Consider the following 21929-nt stretch of genomic DNA (forward strand, 5'->3'; position numbering starts at 1 on the left):
ATAGATAGAAAGTTAGAAATTGCCTAATCGGACGTTTTGCAAAGTGCTCTAGAACTTTCTAATTGGAATTTTTCGCCTAACTTTGTTCATTCAGAATGGCTAATTTTCTTGACTAGTTAGCTACTTAGGAAAAATACAAGAATAGCGTGACACGTACAAGAGTGAGCAACATGCATTTGGTCGCATCGTCTTATGGTGCATCGGCATATTTTTAAACTCTGAGTAAAGTTAGCTGAAACCCGTGTATATAATACGTCTATGGTTCAAGTAACGTGAAACAACACCCTGTATATATGCAATGGTGATCAAGTGATCAGTAAAGCAACATATATGTGCAAAAGACGCACACATACATATGTGCGTGTGTTTTTCACATGTACTTCGAAACTCAATATTGCTCGTGACTCAGTGTTATTCAACAATAAGTTAACAGCATTTAGTCAACGACTTTATTGTTGGAAACTACTCAACAATGGTTCAATACTCAATACTTTTCAACAATACGTCAAAAGAATTTAGTCAACGACTTTATTGTTGAAAACTACTCAACATTAGCTCAATAATACTCAATACTATTCAACAATGTATCAACAGAATATAGTCAACGACTTTATTGTTGGAAACTACTCAACAATGGCTCAATAATACTCAATACTATTCAACAATATATCAAGAGAATTTAGTCAACGACTTTATTGTTGAAAACTACTCAACAATGGCTCAATAATACTCAATACTATTCAACACTATACCAACAGAATTTAGTCAACGACTTTTTTGTTGTGAACTGCCCAACAACTTTACTGTTGAATTAGTGCTCTGTGGTTTCAATGATTGTTGAGGTATTGTTGAAAGGGTATTGAGTCAACAGTTCGTCAACAATATGCCAACAACATTTCAACAGTCATTTTCATAAGGGCGTCGCTGGCGATCAATACCACAGCCAACGCCTTCGTCACTGCCCTGTCGCCTTTTAAGCGGCAACACACCCTGGTCGATGGTATGCTCGTTTGGGAGCGCTGCACGCACGGCGCGCAAGCGCGTATGTCAGGTGATATTTTTTGTATTTCTCGGGCATCCGCAGTAAGCTGAAAAACACTAACGCTTAATAGATAGAAAGTTAGAAATTGCCTAATCGGACGTTTTGCAAAGTGCTCTAGAACTTTCTAATTGGAATTTTTCGCCTAACTTTGTTCATTCAGAATGGCTAATTTTCTTGACTAGTTAGCTACTTAGGAAAAATACAAGAATAGCGTGACACGTACAAGAGTGAGCAACATGCATTTGGTCGCATCGTCTTATGGTGCATCGGCATATTTTTAAACTCTGAGTAAAGTTAGCTGAAACCCGTGTATATACGTCTATGGTTCAAGTAACGTGAAACAACACCCTGTATATATGCAATGGTGATCAAGTGATCAGTAAAGCAACATATATGTGCAAAAGAGGTCACAGAGAAGAACACACGCACACATACATATGTGCGTGTGTTTTTCACATGTACTTCGAAACTCAATATTGCTCGTGACTCAGTGTTATTCAACAATAAGTTAACAGCATTTAGTCAACGACTTTATTGTTGGAAATTACTCAACAATGGTTCAATACTCAATACTTTTCAACAATACGTCAAGAGAATTTAGTCAACGACTTTATTGTTGAAAACTACTCAACATTAGCTCAATAATACTCAATGCTATTCAACAATATATCAACAGAATATAGTCAACGACTTTATTGTTGGAAACTACTCAACAATGGCTCAATAATACTCAATACTATACAACAATATATCAAAAGAATTTAGTCAACGACTTTATTGTTGAAAACTACTCAACAATGGCTCAGTAATACTCAATACTATTCAACACTATACCAACAGAATTTAGTCAACGACTTTTTTGTTGTGAACTGCCCAACAACTTTACTGTTGAATTCGTGCTCTGTGGTTTCAATAATTGTTGAGGTATTGTTGAAAGGCTATTGAGTCAACAGTTCGTCAACAATATGCCAACAGCATTTCAACAGTCATTTTCATAAGGGGGGCCTCGACCTCCTTGGTACGTTTCCAATTTCCATCAAAGAAAACAAATGGATTGCTGTAGCAACCCATTATGCCACTAGATATGCCATCGCACGAGCGCTGCCAACCAGCTGCGCTACAGATGTCACCGACTTATTAAAGACGTCATCCTGCACCAGGGCGCCCCTCGCCAGTTGCTGATGGACCGCGGCCGCTACTTTCTATGGAAGGTCGTTGATGATCTGCTCCGCTCCTGTTCTACAGAACATCAGATTGCTACCGCGTACTACCCTCAAACGAACGGCCTCACCGAGCGACTCAACCGCACACTCACTGAAAGGCTCGCCATGTACGTTTCCAACGATGGCCGCGACTGGGACGTCGCTTTACCATACGTCCCTTTCGCATACAACTCGTCCCGTCACGACAGTGCAGGATTTTCACCATTTTTCTTTTTGTATGGCCGCGACCCCACCTTGCCTTTTGACACGTTGCTACCTTCCGCAGTACAGTCACCCAGCACTTGTTACGCTCGCGATACTATTAACTTAGCCGCCCAGGCCCGAGATGTCGCCCGTCATCGCCTCAAAGTCTCGCAAGCTTCTCAAAAGCGACGCTAAGACCTTCGGCACGGAGACCTGCATTTTTCACCTGGTTCCCTTGTCCTTCTCTGGACGCGTTCACTTCACGTCGGCTTGTCGGAAAAACTACTGTCCCGTTTTTCTGGTCCGTATCAGATCTGTCCAACTGTCCGACGTGACATACGCGATCGCCCCAGTCGGTCTGCCTTCAGTGCCTCCCAACGTAACCAGCGATGTTTTTCACGTCACCAGGCTTAAGCCCTATGTCCCCCCATTACGTGAGGCTGTATAACTTGCACCGGGACGGCGCTACCCCGCCGGGAGGGTGATGTTACGCTGAAGTGAAGGAAGAAGTTCAATTGGAGTAGAGAAAGACGAAGTCTGGCAGTTGCCTGAACGCCATATCCATCATTTGTAAATATACGTTATTTTACACTCGTGGGCCTGCTTTCTTCCCGCAACAATATAAACAAATGTGTTTTGTTTCGGGAACTCATATGACTGCGGCTCGGTCAACGCATAGCATCGGTCGCGTCGAGGCTCGGTTTAACGGCCACCTGCGGCCTATACACATGGTTCCAGTGGGCGCTGAGTGTTCTGGTTACGTCACAGTCGCCGAGGCGACCTCACAATAATTAATAAATCAATTATTTTAATATTTTAAATAATAATAATGTAAAGGAGATTTATTAGGGTTCGTAGCGACCGCCGGTTCTACGATGCACCGAGCAGTTTCCGAGCTCGAGCTTCTGCTGCGCGCTTCATGGTGCCGATGCTGCTGACCCAGTGCGCACGTTCGTTATCTTCCTTACAATGGCCCCGCGGAAATAAAGGAGCCATCCTGGTGGCTTAGTTTTCTGGAAGGGCGGTAGAATGGTGATACGGCTTGAGACGCTGAACATGAACGACTTCGCGGCTACGACGTCGCATGTCGGACGGCGGCGTTAGCGGCTCAGCCAGGTAATTCACGGGTGATGTTCTCTCGAGAACACGGTATGGCCCGTCGTACTTCGGAAGGAGTTTCGAAGATAGCCCAGGCGTGCGTTGTGGCACTAACAACCAGACGAGAGCGCCCAGGAGAAAAGTGGGAGTCGAGTTCTGGACATCGTGAACGGCTTTTTGACGGTTCTGGTCGTCGGAGGTGAATCGACGGGCCAGCTGGCGATATTCTTCGGCGTGTCTGGCGGCTTCCGAGATTTGCAGGCATTCAGAGGGGTCTGGCCGGTAGGGCAGAATGGTGTCGATTGTGTGCGAAGGATGACGGCCATAAAGAAGGTAAAAGGGTGAGAATCCGGTAGTGGCCTGAGTCGCGGTGTTGTATACATAGGTGACAAACGGAAGAACGAGGTCCCAATTGGAGTGATCAGGTGAAACATACATGGCGAGCATGTCACCAAGAGTTCGATTAAAGCGTTCCGTGATACCGTTAGTCTGTGGGTGATAAGCAGTGCATTTACGATGAACAATTGCACATTCAGCAAGCAGTTGTTCGATGACTTCAGATAAGAAGGCGCGGCCTATGTCGCTTAAAAGTTCACGTGCACCGCCATGACGAAGGAGAAAACGGTGAAGTATGAAATTGGCGACTTCCTGCGCTGTAGCATTTGGTAGAGCAGCGGTCTCCGCATAACGGGTTAAGTGGTCTACCGCAACGATTATCCACCTGTTGCAGGTAGGAGTCAACGGATGTGGCCCGTAGAGATCTATGCCCACGCGATCACAGGGTCGGGATGGGCATTGCAAAGGCTGGAGTTCACCGGCGGAGTTGTGCGGTGGCGCTTTACGGCGTTGGCACTCACGACAAGAGCGGACGAATGTTCGAGCGAAATTGTACATTCCCCGCCAGTAATAGCGGTGTCGAAGTGTTTCGTAGGTTTTGAAGACTTCTGCTCGGCCACACTGAGGGTCGACGTGGAACGAGGAGCAGAGCTCTGATCGCAAGGTTCTCGGAATGACGAATAACCAGGTGCGTCCCTCTGGTGCATAGTTGCGTCGATATAGTAGGTGTTCGAGAATCGCAAAATGAGGCACTTGGCGCCGAAGCATACGTGACGCTGGAACTTTTGACGTATCCGAGAGAAGGTCGAGCAGAGATGCAGTCGAGGGATCATTACGCTGTACAGCAGCGATAGTGTCAGCGTCCAGAGAGGATAATGTGCTCTCGCAGAAAGAGTCGTGACTGGCCATCGGGGGAAGCGGTGATCGCAATAGCGCGTCAGCGTCGGAGTGCTTTCGCCCGGAACGGTAAACCACGCGGATGTCATATTCTTGGATTCGCAATGCCAAGCGGGCAAGGCGGCCGGATGGATCTTTGAGCGTCGACAGCCAACATAGTGCGTGGTGGAGGCTTGTTCTGGGCTGGTGGCCAGGCTGCAGAGTGACATCGCATTTGGTGTGGGATGTCGCCTTGTCAGAGCTCGCTGCTTACGCAACTCATCATAGCTCTGGCACAAGCTGATGACGTCATCAACAGTGTGTGGGCCCTCGACCAGAAGTATCTGGAACGCGTCATAATCGATTCCCTTCATGACGTGCTTGATCTTTTTCGCTTCCGTCACGGCAGCGTTCACGCGCCTGCACAAATCGAGAATGTCTTCTATATAGCTGGTGAATGTCTCACCCGTGTCCTGTGCGCGTGTACGCAAACGCTGCTCGGCTCGGAGTTTCCTGACGGCGGGTCGGTCAAATACTTCTGTATTCGAAGTCTTGAACGCCGACCACGTTCGGATATCCCTCTCATGATTTCTGAACCAGAGACTGGCCACGCCCGCGAGATAGAATGACACGTAAGCCAGTTTATCTGAGTCATTCCATTTGTTATGAACGCTCACCCGCTCGTAGAACGACAGCCACTCTTCAACGTCGTTGTCGTCGGTTCCGCTGAAGATGGGAGGCTCCCGTTGGTGAATGGTGCCAGGGCAAGGGACGGGTGGCGGTGGAAGAGTCTGCTGGTCGGCGTTCGGCATGGCACAGGGTAGCGTCCGACAACGGAGTTCCAGGATGGTAGAGTGGAACGTTACCCAGCACGGCTCCACCACTTGTAAAGGAGATTTATTAGGGTTCGTAGCGACCGCCGGTTCTACGATGCACCGAGCAGTTTCCGAGCTCGAGCTTCTGCTGCGCGCTTGATGCTGCCGATGCTGCTGACCCAGAGCGCACATTCGTTATCTTCCTTACAATAATAATAATAATAATAATAATAATAATAATAATAATAATAATAATAATAATAATAATGATAATAATAATAACGCAGCCTGTATACATGCGTAGCTTGAGGTGAAACACACCACAGCTCCACTGCTCGTTCCACATCATCGAGTGGAAGAGCAGATAATCTTTTTTTCGGTACTTTGCTGCGCGGCGCATTTCCGATAAAGGGCCGTTTATAGTCCGACGTAACGCGCGCGCGCGCGCGCGCGCTCGCGCACGCTACGTTACGTTGGCAAAAACAACTCCTTCTATAGTCCGACGCACTGCAGCGCCGACGTAACCGGCGGCTGCCAGCGCGCCCCAACGGGCCCGGCGCAAATTTGGCTCCTGCTCCATTCGCACGCCGGCGCCGCCGACTGCGTCGACCCACAATGCACTGCGCGCGAAGAAAAAGGCGCCAACACAACTCCGCAGACGGCTTTTGCGGACGGCGCGCCACTTGGTGAACCTTCTGCGCATGCTCCGAAGATAGCAGCCTACGGCGCGCGCGTTGAAGTATAGAGGGGATGGCATCTCGGCTGGCGCAGCGCAACCGACGTAGCGTGACTGACCGCGAACGACGCTCGCCCGCGCGCCGATTACGTCGGACTATAAACGGGCCTTAACGGACTGGTGCGCCAGCTGCTGCGTTTTTCTTGTTTCGCGCAGCGAGAGCACCTGACTTGCGGTATGAGTGAGTGGTGCACAAAAACTGAGGGAAACACGAGCGGACGACAGAGCATCATCACGCGCTGGAAGACGGCAGAAAGTGAAACAGTTTCATTCTCTGCGCGCACGAATCCACGACGTGGGAAGATGCACACGAAACGTAAGTACATATCTCTTGCGGCGGCAAAAAGTAAAACAAGAACACGATGACAATGACCTTGTACGTTTCATTATATCTGTAAGCTTTATTTCTTCTAATGAAGCGATAGTTTTACCCGCCCTGTTTTTTAGTGGCTATGTTGTTGGGCTGCTGAGCATGAGGTCGCGGGATTGAATCCTGGTCACGGCGGCGGCATTTCGATGAGTACAAAGTGCGAAAAGACCTATGTACTGAGATTAAGCTGCACGTTAAATGACGCCAGGAGGTCCGAATTTCCGGAGTCCCCCACGAGGGCGCTGCGTCGTAGTCAGAAAATGATTTTGGCACGCAAAACCCCATTATTTAATTTTAAGCGACCGCTTTAGCAAATAATTGTTGCTGCCTTGAATACTTGTCGAACTCACCTATGACTGAGAGTGACGTCACAGTACGGCGACGTGCGTAGGGCATTCGCGAGATTCACGTCACTCTGCTGCTGGGACCACGGCGCCCGCGAGGAGAACGACAAACGGCGTTTGGTTCGAAATGTGAGCTCTTTTCTCGGCACGTGAAGAGGTTATACTTAGCAGGCACGATTGTTAGCACGCGTTTGTGCACGGCGCTCGTCAGCTAATGAATGGCCAGACTTGGTGAGGGGCTCTTTAAGGTCAAAGAGATGCGATTAGCTTGCTGTCCCTATTGTAACAATTCAAGTTTGTGAATCATTGCATCAGTAATAACAATTTGTAGTGATGAACTACTTGGAATAATCTGTATATAATTTAGCTCCAACTTGGCAAATTAGAAATAAGTTACACTTTCTTGCACTCCCAAATTTGCCAGTTTCCCCTGTAATGTCGGTTTACGCTGATGGCATGATGAGTAAATATATCGGTAAAATCTCATGTTCTCATGCAGTTGTTGTGAATATGTGCCACTGCATGTAGTGTGCATAACATTAGGTGCGTAATACAAATACTGCATACAGATATGCTTATTATCATGTATAGTATCCAAAGGTTGCCAGATTTTACCGCTTCCTCTCATATTTCAAGCACAAAAATCAAGCGCGACGTAGTACTCACTGGATAGATTATGTGGATGCCATTATTCTTCATTATTTTGTGGCGCAGTTCATAATGATGAGGTTTCAAAGGTGTGTGCGGTGACACCTCCATTTCTGTGGCCTGTCCTTTGGTTGCAGGGATGTATTCGTAGATCGTCTGCCAGCGGGTACGCTGCTGTACTGCGCAGACGGTGCAAGCCTTCTAGAAGCTTCGTGTATTGTGTGGCTGGCCACGCCGGCCTGAAGTTACGACTGATTCTAGTCCCATCAATATGCGTTTGACAACACAATGCACGAAACGTTAGCGACACAATGCCCGAAAGGAATTACTTATCCTAAAGGAAAGCCGTAAATATCTCGAAACGCGATTGTTGTTTCTGCGGCTGTGCTTCATATCGTGGAGCGATGGGATCTCCGAAGAAAAAAAACAGGACCAGACCTCTCAGGACCAAGACCAGACCTGGACCAGACCTCTGAAATCCTGGCAGTCCAGAGGGCTCGCGAGAGGGCCGCCAGGCTTCACCTGGTGGTCCCCGAGTGGGCCTAGCCAGGTGACGTTGAGTTTCATCGCGTCTATGCTGGACGAGATAGAGTTGTTTTACTCACTAACTCTCCAGTTTCTCGCTAATGCTCTGTACCTCTCAATCTAATGAAGATACCTTGAGAAAAATTATACTGAAATTTGTCGCTACGAGGACTGTATCATTACTCCGAGTTTCATCTATTGTCACAATATAGTTCACACTGAGGTTGTAAACTATACAGATTTCCCGTCTTGTGTCAATATATGGTCTTTCGCGTAGAGTATCGTTACAGAAAACCCATGTGAGCCTTGTTTTATCGAAACTATCGGAAAAAAATTATACGCCTATTAGATGCTTAGACGACTATAACATATAACTCCCAGTTTCATCTACTTTTCTTAAATATGTAGTTCACAGTTAAGCTGTAAATACTATTATAGTATTACCGGGAGATACTTGCCTTGGCGCGGGCGTGTGTCGGCCTGGCTGTCTTGTTCCAGTGTAAATGACTTCCAAATAGCCCATTTCGTCTGTGTCTTTCTACACGTAACACTCTGGTGGAGGTTGTCAATCCCCGTCCTCACCACAGAGCTCCGAAGTGGTCGGTACTTCAAACTTGTCACCATGCGTCCCGGTGACCAGACCTCCCCTGTAACGGCTTAGGCATGTCCCACTGCTCCAATCGTCACGCCTGCCCAACCTCGCGACCCTGGTGTGTTCTGTGGCCTGGAGGGACATGATGTTAACGACTGGTTCAAGTTCTATGAACACGCCAGTGCTAATAACAAGTGGGACCCAACGATTATGCTCGGCAATGTCATCTCTTATCTCGGCGGCACCACACGCGCGTGGCACAAGACGCATGACGACTAGATAACCAGTTGGGACAGTTTCAAAGAAAAGCTGCGGGAACTGTTTGGCGACCCTTTGCCGCGAAGTTGCCACGAGAAATGCTCTTGCGTCTCGTGTTCAGAAATGCACAGATCCAAGACGTCCTCGACGTCTTGGCTCTTTGCCGCAAAGTTGATGGTGCTATGTCTGAAACAGATAAAGTGTCAGTTGTTCTAAAAGACAGCACCGATGACGCTTTCAATTTGCTTGACTTCGGCAACGTCTCGACAATCGGCACGATCATTCAAGAATGCCGTTGCCATGAACAAGCTAGGAGTTGCCATGAACAAGCTAAGAGCCGCCGTAACGCACACCACATCACGCGGCTACACAACACTGCTGTTACGTCGACATGTGAGGGTCGACCGCGTCAGACTATAACCTGTGACGACGTAACCCGTATTGTTCGCTGCGAACGCGAGGCCGCGATTTCGCCAGCTTTCTCAGCGACGCCTCCCGATCCACCAGCAACCAAGATTGCAATCATTCTGGCCATCGACAGACAGGAATATGAGAACATGGGTCTGAACTCCGTGTGTTCAACGTCTCAACCCAGGGTTCCCCAGTTCTCTAGCTGCCCTCCTTGTCCCCGGCAGTCCTTCTTTGCCACATCTCGCCACAACCCGTGCGAATGGCTTACCCCTGATGACAGGCCGATCTGCTTCCACTGCTGTCGCATCAGCCACGTCACTCGTGACTACTGCAACCGATGGCCACCACCACCTCGGGCATACGCCGCCACTTATTCCCGCACCTTTGGACCTTCTGTTCCCTATGCCGCCCGCCATAAACCCACTGCCGCTGATGCCCCTGCTCCGAACCTTCGCAACACACCACTATCCCTCACCTCGACGCCATCAAGCTCGTTCGCCGCAACCTCGCAGCTTCTCTTCGCTGCCTATCGCCTCCCCGAGCCAGCCGATAAACTAGGCACTGCAGCTTCTGGACGTGAAGCTGCGTTGTCGACCCTGCCCTGAAATCCTCTTCTGACGTTAACTATAAACCAAAACCTTCTTGACGTTGACGTCGAGGGCTATCCTGTCACTGCACTCATCGATACAGGCGCACATCTTACTATTGTGAGTGCTGCCTTCCGACGACGACTGGAAAAGCTCCTCCCCCAGCGTCGGCACGCGTCGTCCGCGGTGAGGATGGGCGGTACTGTGCGTATCGTAGGCATGTGTATGGCACGTGTCAGCATCGCCGGCCGCCTCACTCCTGGCCTCTTCACCGTGATTGCTCATTGCCCCCACGACCTGATTCTCGGCCTCGACTTTCCCTCCTCGCATTCAGCACTTATTGACTGCTCTGCCAGTACCCTTCGCCTTGATTTGCCGCTGCTCGCAGAATGTTTTGACGCACCCAAGTATCGCTTACGCCCCACGGGCTTTCTTCGCCTGCTGACAAAGTCAATAGCCTCAATTGAACTGATGTCTTCCCCACCAGTTCCTGATGGCGAGTACCACGCCACTCCTGTGCCCAATATTCCACTACATTATGACGTCTCCGTGTCTCACACTATATTTACTATTACTGCGAACTGCCTTCGCATAGCTATCTTTAACTTTGGAGTGGCAAAGCGAATTCTTCCGCAAAGTATTTGCCTTGCCAACATTGATTCTCTGGGCGACCATTATGTGGTAGCGTCACGAACCGGCTGTTCTTCCGTGCTTCGCAGGCCCCTCGCGCCAGCTTCGGGTGCCGATCCCAACATACAGAAAATGGTTGCGATGAACCTGTCCTCTACGCAGATTGAAGGCCTTTACCAAGTATTATCGTCCTGCCGAGACATTTTGGACTTCTCCGATCGCCCTTTAGGCCGGACGCCCGCGGTCAAGCACCGGAATCTTACTGGCCGTGCTACGTCTATTCACCGATGACCGTATCCAGTTTCTGCACCTGAACGCCGAGTAATTCAAAGTGAAGTGAGCAGAATGCTAGATAAAAACATCATTGAGCCCTCTTCGTGTCCCTGGCCGTCACCACTGGTGTTGCTTAAGAAGGGGGACATCTGTGTAGACTACAATCATCTGAACAACATTAGTAAAAATTATGCCTAATAATAATAATATTAAGAATAATAATAATAGGAATAACATATTAGGAAAAAGATAATAGGAATACTAATAAGAAGAAGGATGCCTGCCCACTCCCACGTATACACGATGCCCTTGACTGCCTCAATGGTGGCAGTTGTTTCTCTTCTGTTGATCTCCGTTCTGGATACGGGCAGATTGCGGTTGACGAGATGGACAGAGAAAAAACCACGTTCATCACCCCTGATGGCCCATACCAAATTAAAGTAATGCCGTTTAGATTATGAAACGCATCTGCCACCTTTGAGAGTATGTTGAAATCATTGCTCCAAGGTTTCAAATGGTCCACATGCCTCTGCTACTCAGACGACGTCATCATCTTCTCGCCAACGTTGGACACTCACCTTGAGCGTCTAACAATTATGGCTGGTGTATTTCCAAAAGCGATAGCTGCAAGTTGACTCGTCCAAATGTCGTTTTGGTCACCGTCATATTACTCTTCTGGGCCATCTCGTTGACGCTTCTGAAGTGCAGCCTGATCCCGACAAAACTGGCGCTCTCCGAGACTTTCCGGTTCCCAAGGCAACCACAGACATACGAAGTTTTGTATCACTATGATCATACTTTCGTGGTTTTGTTACAGATTTTGCGACAATTGCTAGACTCCTCACTACTGTTTTGAACAAAGGCGTACAATTCTTGTGGGGCACTTCAGAAGCCGCCGCCTTCTCTCGTCTCGTTACTCTTCTAACCTCACCACCCATTCTCGCCCACTTCGACTCTGATGCTCCAACAGAATTGCGTACAGATGCCACCAGCCTTAGCCCAGCGTCAGCGTGGTCAGGATCACGTTATTGCTTATGCGAGCCGCCTTCTAGCACCATCGGAGCGCAACTATTCCATTACGAAAGGAGAATGCCTTGCTGTTGTCTGGGCGGTTGCGAAGTTGCGTCCTTACCTACAAGGTCGACCTTTATCCGTAGTCACTGACCATCATGCTCTCTGTTGGCTCTCGTCGCTAAAAGCTCCTACAGGACGGCTTGGTGGATGGGCTTTGAGGCTACAAGAATTATCATATTCTATGGTCTACAAGTCTGGCCGCCTGCACCAAGACGCTGACAGCTCGTCCCGTTACCCTGCTGACGACCCTGACTCTTCCAATATTACCAGCGCTGCTTGCATATTCTCTGTATCACAGCTGCGTTATTTGGCCGACGAGCAATGCCGTCACGCCTTCATCAGAGCCCTCATCGGCCGTTTTCAACACTCTGCGGCTGATGCCACTCGAAGCCTCTTCGTCTTCCGCGACGGTACTCTGTACCGTCGTAACCTTCATCCGGACGGCTCTGAGTTCCTACTTGTCATTCCTAAACACCTCCGCTCAACTGTTCTAGAAGAGCTTCGCGATGCTCCAATGGCAGGATACCTCGGTGTATATCGAACCTAGAGATCGTGTACGTCGCCGTTTTTTCTGGCCCAACCATGCCCGTTTCGTACGTCGTTACGTCGCTGCTTGTGGAGTTTGCCAATGACGCTAGAAGGCTTCCCAGCTCCCCTCCGGTTACCTTCAGCCGCTCGACATCGCTGCCCATCCCTTCCACCGTGTTGGCTTAGACCTTGTCGGCCAATTTCTGGTATCTAGATCAGGAAAGAAGTGGGTTGCAGTCACAGCTGACTACACGACCCGCTACGCCGTAACCCGCGCTCTTCCGACCAATTGCGCAACTGATGTTGCGGACTTCCTCCTGCATGATATAATTTTGATTCACGGTGCCCCACGTCAATTGCTGACAGACCGTAGCCATACTTTCTTAGCCAAAGTCATTGACGACATCATGCGTGCCTGCTCAATACAACAGAAATTTATCGCCTCCTACCACCCCTAAACGAACGGCCTCACTGAGCGTTTGAACCGCACCCTTACAGATATGCTATTCTAATACGTTTCAGACCACAACCGTGACAGGTGCCAGGCTCAACCTTAAGTTACGTTTGCGTATAACTCTTCCCGTCTCGAAGCTGCTGGATTTTCGCCTTTTTACCTCTTGTATGGCCGTGAACCCACGCTACCACTGGGCACTATGCTTCCGTCCACCACAGCTTCAACTAGCGCTTATGGCCGGGATGCTATCGCCCATGCTCGCCAACTTGCGCGCACTTGTCTACAAGTCTCTCAAGGGAAACAAAAGCAATGCTATGACCCCCGTCACCGTGATGTCTTTTTTGTGCCCAGCACCTTCGTGTTGCTTCGGTCACCATCGCGTAAATTTGTGCTTTGTGAAAAACTGTTTTCTTGCTACACAGGCCCATATCGCGTGCTTCACCAAGTAACAGGCGTCACCTACGAAATTGTTCGAGCCACGCCCACTACGTCCTCCACTGTGACAACCCGTCACCCGTCTCGAACCCCACAACACTCCATGCGCCTTGGATATTTAACAGCACCGGGACGGCGCTTTTGCCGCCGTAGGACAGTATAACAATGCCGTCGAGCGACGCTCAAGAGATGAGCCACTGCGAGAACGACGACCAAACGGCACTCTGGGCACTACACCAAACGCACACTGGGCACGCACGCACATTATATAGGCAAGTCCGCATGCTAGTGGTGGTGAATTGTAGCAACAGGCGGGTTTAGCCTGGCGAACAAGGCAGGCAATTGCTCCGCCCTTGCGTCTCGCACAATACCGCTGAAGGGTTTCACCATATGTCCATCAAACCAGTCTCTCTTAAGAATTCGATGAGGAGACGTGAAGTTTCTTCGCGGGCTATAACTGATCCCTCGGGAAATATAAGGTATTGCAGGCGCGCATGCGGAAGGTCCTTGTTTTGCAGATTTTTCAGGAGAGTGTCTCTTTCATCTTGGAATTGCTGGCAGGACCACAAAATGTGCTCAATGTCTCCTGTCTCGTTGCATGCCGTACAGTCCGGAGATTTGATTCGCCCCGTTTTAAATAACCAGGCCGGTGTATTAGCAGATCCTGTCCTTATTCGATATTGAAGTGTGGCTTCCTCTCGGTGCAATCTCTTGGTTACGCAGGGCATATGTGGTGGAACCCAAAGCGACGCAAAGTGATTTCGAATGCTAGATTTTTGCATTTGATTACTCTTTGGAGCCTTGATTTTGGGAGGATGATAGAGTGCTGCGTATGCAAGCGCATCAGTTTTTTCGTTTCCCGAGATACCAATGTGGGAAGGAATCCACTGAAACATTCTGGGAAGCCTTTGTTGTTGAGTTCTTTTACGATGGCTAGTGATTTGCGTGGGAACTTGAGGGATGGCGAACCACGGTATATTTGTTGTAATGCAGCCTCTTGAGTCCGTAAGGAGAACCACATTCTGCGGATGCAAAGTATTTAGTTTGCGCAGAGCAGAAGCTATTGCTACGTCTTCCACAACTGTCGAGGAGGCTGTACAGTCCAGACGGCCAGACCACTTATATCTTAGAGAGGGAATATAGAATGCAGCTGCACAGCGGTCTTCATCTGCCTTGACAGAGCCATCTGTGTATACTTGTAGGTGATTCGGGTAAATCGTGTTCAGGTGTTCCAGGACTAATGACTTGGCTTCTGCAGATGGAATGCAGCTCTTTGATTGCAATCGTGGTACACTTAAGTTGCATGTGATGTCCTCGAATGTCCAGGGTGGTTCTATTCTTTCCCTCTGTCTCGAGCAGTGCAATCCTGATACGCAAAGCGTGTTGAATGCTGCATAAAAATGTGAGCGCGGCCTGTTAGCTGTACGTCGTAAGATGGCTCTACCGGGCGTAGACTCACTCAATCGTAGGCGCTGGATCATCAGAGCCTGGGAAGCCTGAAGTAGTAGAGGGCGTAACTCAGCTTCGTAGAGCACTTTCTTGTTTGACGCTAGCTGAGAGACTCCAAGGCAAAGTCGGATACCGTTTCTGTGGATGGCTTCTAAGCGCTCGTATTGGCTGTCTGAGGGTGACATCAGAGGTCGCTGATAAAGGATTCGACTGGTAACCAACGCTGTATGTAGTCGTAGCATCGACGTCAGGTGGTTGCCCCAGCGTATGCCAGCGACTCGCTTGAGCACATGTAGCCTGGGTGACGATGACGCCACAACGTGGTCAACACCGCGGCGCCAGAGTAGCCTGTGGTATAAGGTAACGCCCAGAAATCGGACGTTGGTGACTTGTGGAATCTGGTATGCGTCCGAATTCAGCGTCAAGCGTGTAGATTTTCTTTTCACTCCAGGAAATAGTACGAATGATGATTTCCCTACTGATGGTGATAGTCCAATCGTTGCGAAGTGGCCCTGAATGGCTTTTACTGCTCCCTGGCCTATTCGTGCGAGGCGGCGATGCTGGTAGCCGGAGACCCATGTGCAGATATCATCGGCATATATAGATATCTTCACTGGTGTTCGATGGTTTAGTACTCTTGGGAGGCTACTCATGGCAATGTTAAATAATAAGGGAGATAAAACACTCCCCTGTGGCACACCGCGAAATATACGTATTTCATCGCTCAAAGTGTCGCCAAGACGAACTCTGATGCGACGCTCATTGAGGAACGTATGTATGAAGTGCAAGAGATGACCCGTGACGCCAATAACTTGAAACTGGCTGAAGATGGCTCTTTGAGACACGTAGTCGTAAGCTTAGAAACATCCATGAAAACAGCAAGTGTCGACAGGCCATCCGCAGTGTAATGTTCTATGTGGCTTAGCAGGTCCAGCGCATTGTCTTCAGCGCTTAGACGCTGCCGAAACCCAGTCATGCATGATGGTAGTTTTTGACCCTGCTCGAGATACCAAGTGAGTCTTCTGCACGCCATCTTCTCCATTAGCTTCGCTGCACACGAGGTCAGTGATACCGGTCTGTATGAGTCCAGAGCGGCAGTATTCTTTCCAGGCTGCAGAAACGGTCGTCCCAGATTTATGGATAACATTCATGTTAGCTAGTTTTTATCTGTCTGGGAAGGCAGATGAAGATATCGATAGGGTAAATATATACGATAAGTGAGGTGCAAGAGGGTCAGCTACAAATTTTATTGGCTTTACTTTACCATTTTTGCCATTATTGGCTTTACCAATATTGGCTTTACTTTACCATTCATTGTAAGACCTCCCATAGAATTGGAGGGCTTGGGCATGTTAAGGATTGCGTTTACTGATTTCCAAACTATTTTTGCATCACAGCGGCCGTCTTTCTCAAATATATTCGTATAATATTCCTTCCGCACCTTCCGCAACTCGCTGTTTAATTTATTTCTGAACTGTTTGAAGGCAGTCAGATCGGCCAAATCTCGGCTGGATAAAAATTTTTCAAACATCCTGTCTTTCTTTTTTATCTGTTTATAAAGAGACGGCGTATTCCATGGTTTTCTCATTTTTTTAGATTGGCGCTTTTTGGACCACGGGAAACATGCATCATATATTTCACGAAATTTATTTATAAATATATTGTACGCTTCATCTGCACTGTTATTAGTATAAATTTCGGACCAGCCAACACTGTTTATCATTTCTCTGAATTTATTAAGATTTGTGTCATTAATTGACTGATAGGTAGTAAGGGCTTTTCTAGTGAAAGTTGAAAGTTTTTGTACAACCGACACAAAAGTTGGACAGTGGTCGCTAAAGTCGGATGACAATGTGCCAGCGTATTCGACCGTAGTGTCTGCATTCACGACGTATAAATCTATAGTTGTCTGGCTGGAAGCCGTAATTCTTGTGGGCGACACTATTATGTTTGTAAAACCATTGGATTCAATTATGTTGGCAAGACTAAGTGACGTGTAATTATCTTCAGCTATATTTATATTTAAATCTCCACCCATGACCACTATATAACGGTTACAGAGCAGAATTCAAAACATTTTTTGCATAATTGAGAAACTGGTCACTGTTTCCGCTCGGGGGCCTATACACTAGCGATAAGATTTGATGGTTATGACGTAATGTGAGAATTTCATAGTCATTTGTTATAACTGTAAGTTCATCAACAAGCTCGAATGCGTAACAAGATTTAATATAAACTGCCAGGCCGCCCCTGCGGGTCCCTCTGTTCAAGAAAAAGCGCGAGAATGATTCCATCCAAATGATATCATTTTCTTGTGCGCACCATATTTCAGTAAGCATAAAGCAATCAAAAGATACGGGAAGATTATGTATCAGCTGATCTAGTTGTTCGTGTTTGTGCCTAATTGAGTGAATGTTTAAATGCAACGCTGAGAACAAGCTTTTTTTTTCATACTAGATCCCAGTTAACAGGGGCAAACACGTTCAAAATACCGATTGACTGTCATCAAGAAACGATAAGAAGAATAAAGTACGTGACTATACGGAAAATGGTTGGCAAACGCAACATGTGCAACTGCAAGGCCGAGTTCTTGCTGACATATGCAGATATCCTTGGTACAGTAACAATAACCACGTGGGCCTGTTAATTTGTACGATATAAACTTGGGCAATCAAACTGGATGCTTCATCATGACTGAAACTGTTTAGTGCCACAACCTTGAGCACGGGTCACAACAACGTAACATGGTGCAATTCGTTTTGGGTATAATATAGTCACAAGGGATGTACGAGGGTATGACAAAACTTCTACAGAATAAACATGTCGCACTCCAAGTGCGCTTAGTTTCAGAAGTATAGACATGCGACATATTTTCAAACGTTACAATTTCTGAGCCAGTGACAGCTTTTGCTTTAGTCACTATCTGATGACGCAGTGAGCCTCACCATGTCCTCTCTGCATGCAATTCTGATTGTGCGCGTATCGTCGGTTCTACGAGCAAAGATTTTACCATTGCGCACCCAAACATGCTTCCATTTGGCTTGGCGCTTCGGCGCAGTTGCCTCACCCAGAATGCGCTTGAGTTCAGGGCAAAGTGCTCATTAACAAAAATTCGCATGTCAGAATCAAGACCAATGTCAGAGCATACCAATTTTGCAGCGCGCGCTTTCTGAAGAAAAGCGTCACGGACCTGCCTCCGATTGAAATGCACAAATATATTTTTTACTGCCGAGTTTGCTGTCGGGACGTGGTGAATTACGTCAATGTCAGTTGGCAAAATAGAGGCATTCACTTTTGCTGCAATTCTGCCTATTATCTCGGTTAGGTTCTCTGGCATGTTGCAAAGAACACCTTTAATTTCAACATTTGTGTTACGAGAGTATTGTTCGGCATCGAGCAGACGACTTTCATGAGCCTTCAACTGCTGCGCAAGGTCACTGCACCGACTTTCAAGTTGAACGTTCGCCTCTTTCAGTTCTTTGTTCTCCACTTTCATTCTATCATACTCTTTACTAATGAACGTCAGGCTGTTCTTCACCTCCCTCATTTCTTTCCGAAAATCTCTCTCGAATGTATCTCTAAAATTTTTGAATTCTGCATGAAATTCATGTTTCAGTTCCTCGAAAAGGGCCCTGATTTCTTTAGACTTTGCAAAGCAAAATACACCGCGGCAGCAGCAGCAACAGTAGGAAACCAAAAGAAAAAAAAATAAATTCAGTGAAACAGTGCAGCACAGACCTGCGTGGAAAAAGCACACGATTGTGAGTACGTCATCGCTGTTTTCCGTTGCCGCTGCTGCCAAAATGAACCTTGAGTGGGAGCGCTCGCAGCTTTTGTAGTAGTCTTCTCCTCGAAGAGTCAATGGGAATTACTGTCCAGATTACGTCACAGGCCTCCAGCAGCACGTGTCCTACGGCCAGGTGACGAAACTTTGCTGATATGACGAGCTAGGTGATCAGCTACGTTAGGCCGAAGAAACTTGATGTAGAACAGGCCTGCTTGGAAGAAGCACACGATTGTGAGTACGTCGTCGCTGTTTGTCGTTGCCGCTGCTGCCAAAAATGTGGGATAGCCCCACTGGCCCAGACTTGGTTAAAAAAATGCCAGCGAATCACGCCGTCTCTCAACCGGTAGGTTAGTCAACATCTGATTACTGATAAGATCAGGTCCGACCGCACAGCGACGTCGGAGGCTGCTCATAGCGAGTTCCAGCTCTGAGTGTGAAAGGAGCATTCATTAGAGACGACGATAGCAGCGTGGGCGGGTTGGTTGTGCCGGCTGACCTTCCGGAAGAGTATATTTCTGCGAAGGCATTAGCAAGACAAGCGAGTGTCTTGCCTAACTTCAATGCTAGGGCTTCAAATGGCTTGTTTGGTCGAAAGTTTCCAGCAAGGTTATTAACGACCCGCCATATCGGTGGAGCTGGCGTGAAGACCGATAGGCTTGCGCAAAATGATGCCCATTGATCTCTTAGTTTCCTTGTATAACGTCGAATTACTGCGTTAATCCTCTTATATATAGTCTTCATTGGTGGGTCGCCCTTCGTCCTTATCAGCCCCCGTTCCACTCTTCTACGGGCAGCGCATAGATTTTTGAGCTTTAGATCCGGAGCGGGGAAGTGGTCGGGTAGCTTCAGCTCAGCGGTAGCCAACCTCATGCTACGTAGAATGTCCGCGAACAGGTCTCAAGATGATTCGCTTAGGCCGTCCCTGTACGTATCCCAATGCGTCACAGGACACGATCTTCGGCCGTTGGTTCTATATCCAGCAATGTTAACGAAGACAGGAAAATGATCACTGCCCATTCTATCTTTACTAGACGTTGACGATGCGAGGATGTCCGTTTAGTGTAACGTCAAGTCAATGACATTGTAAGAGGCCGGTGGCTGAAAAAACGTTGGCTGTTTGTCATTTGCCACGCAGAGTTCCTCGGTGTTTAAAGCACTAACAAATTGCTTTCCACGTGCATCAGTCGCCTTGTCGCCCCAGAGAGTATGGTGTGCGTTCACGTCGTCACATATAATCCTAGGATTTGGGCAGCGGCTGCAGAGGTCTCTTATAGTTTCTCGCATCGAGACCTTCAGGCGAGAGTTCACATACACGGAGGCCGCGCTGAGGCTTCGGTTTCCCATCCGCACTTGTACAGCAGTGACTTCCAAAGCACTGCTGCACAGGTCTTGAACTGGTAGAACGTAATGTGGTATTTCACGTATCACATATAGCATGGCGCTTCCGTTCGGAAATGTCGGAATACATTGGTTTTCATGTGCGACATAACCAGCAATTCATCTGGAACTCGGAAGACCAGCCTCGGACAGGGCCAATATTGGCACAGCCATGTTGCGTAAGAAAAGTGACAGTTCAGGTAAATGGCACGCAAGATCCGCACAGTTCCACTGCATAATAAATGTCACCTATGGACGAGATGGTGAACATTCTGCCCTGACCGCATCCATATTGCTAGGGGCTTTAAAAAGAGGCAGAGCTGAGAATCACTGACTCGAGAGCCAGGACTACTTCGAGCTTTTCTTTCGTCGAGCTCGCCGGCATCTTCTCTATGTGTGATCGCAAGGCGTTGAAGAGGGTACGTAGCACCCGCTGACAGTCCTCCTGTGGTGTGTTTTCATCGCAACGCTATTGGGGTCGCTGCAGTACAGAAAAATAACTTCGCTGTTCCGGTTGTTCAGCAGTCTTCTCGTCTACAGGGCCTCTGTTCATTGTTTTGACTGTTTTAGCCGGTCCGCTGTGCGATGGCACCACTGTGCCCTGGATTCCTGGAGGAGGCTTCAGGCTTGGAAAATCAGTTTCACTCTTTGAGGACCATTTCATTTCGCCTGACTCTCTGTGACTTTCTGTCTTTTTCTTCGTCGTATTTTTCTCATCCTTTCCTGTTGGCCCTAAGATAAACGTTTTCTTACGCTTTATGGTCGCTGCCCGCGTAGGACACTTGCTATAACTAGCTGGATGATCACCACTACAGTTTGCACATAGAAAGTTCTCTCTGCACGCGCATGTTTTGAAATCGTGCGGACCTCCACATCTCTTACACCGCTGCTCACCACGGCAGTACTTGGCCACATGTCCATAGCACTGACACTTGAAGCACCGAGGTGGTTTCTCAACGTAGTCAATGGTCTCGTGTCTTGTGAAGCCCAAGTTGTTGTTCTCTGGACGGTCTGTATTTGGAGCGAACGTAAGAACCACGGAGCTGGTTCGCCTGGACTCCCAATCGATTTCGCAAATCTCGACGCGTCGCGTGACTCTCCTTGCATGGTAAACTCCTTGTGGTTTTATGTATAGCAACAGCTCCTCGTCAGTGTACCACTTGGGTACTCCTCTAATATTGCACGTGTTTTGCAGGTACGAATTTAGCAGTTGGTGCAGGTACCTACCTGCACCAAGTACCTGCACCTGCAAGGCGTACAATTCTTGTGGGGCACTTCAGAAGCCGCCGCCTTCTCTCGTCTTGTCACTCTTCTAACCTCACCACCCATGTTTGCCCACTGCTCCTGCAGAATTGCGTACAGATGCCACCTGACATGGCGTAGGTGCCGCCTTAGCCCAGCGTCAGCGTGGCCAGGATCACGTTATTGCTTATGCGAGCCGCCTCCTACCACCATCAGAGCGCAACTATTCAATTACGGAACGAGAATGCCTTGCTGTTGTCTGGGCGGTGTCGAAGTTGCGTCCTTACCTTTAAGGTCCCCCGTTATCCGTAGTCACTGACCATCATGATCTCTGTTGGCGCTCGTCGGTAAGAGATCCTACAGGACGGCTTGAGTCTGGCCGCCTGCACCAAGACGCTGACAGCTCATCGCGTTACCCTGTTGACGCTCCTGACTCCTCCAATATTACCAGTGCAGCTTACGTATTCTCTGTGTCACAGCTGCTTCATTTGGCCGACAAGCAACTTCGTGACGCCTACATCAGAGCCCTCATCAACGATTTTGAACACTCTGTGGCCGATGCCACTCGACGCTTCTTCGTCCTCCGCGACGGTACTCCGTACCGTCGTAACCTTCATCTGGATGGCTCTGAGTTCC

The 21929-nt window shown here is 48.3% G+C and overlaps 1 protein-coding gene and 1 long non-coding RNA gene across 3 annotated transcripts in view; one reads left to right on the plus strand and one right to left on the minus strand.

Annotated features, from left to right (window-relative positions):
* Positions 1-7896, minus strand: part of LOC139056980 (uncharacterized) — a 227560-nt gene extending 219664 nt beyond the window's left edge. The window contains exon 1 of one of the 2 annotated variants that reach the window (XM_070534767.1): positions 7690-7895. In XM_070534767.1, the coding sequence (XP_070390868.1) occupies positions 7690-7782 (93 nt within the window). In that variant the 5' untranslated portion in view covers positions 7783-7895. Of the gene's footprint in view, positions 1-7689 lie in introns of both variants that reach the window. The other variant, XM_070534766.1, reaches the window with a different exon arrangement.
* Positions 6240-21929, plus strand: part of LOC139056981 (uncharacterized) — an 83632-nt gene continuing 67942 nt past the window's right edge. The window contains exon 1 of the long non-coding RNA XR_011512486.1: positions 6240-6625. This is a non-coding gene — a long non-coding RNA (uncharacterized lncRNA). The remainder of the gene's footprint in view (positions 6626-21929) is intronic.

The sequence above is a fragment of the Dermacentor albipictus genome, chromosome 3, assembly GCF_038994185.2.
Source record: "Dermacentor albipictus isolate Rhodes 1998 colony chromosome 3, USDA_Dalb.pri_finalv2, whole genome shotgun sequence".
Classification (NCBI taxonomy): domain Eukaryota; kingdom Metazoa; phylum Arthropoda; class Arachnida; order Ixodida; family Ixodidae; genus Dermacentor; species Dermacentor albipictus.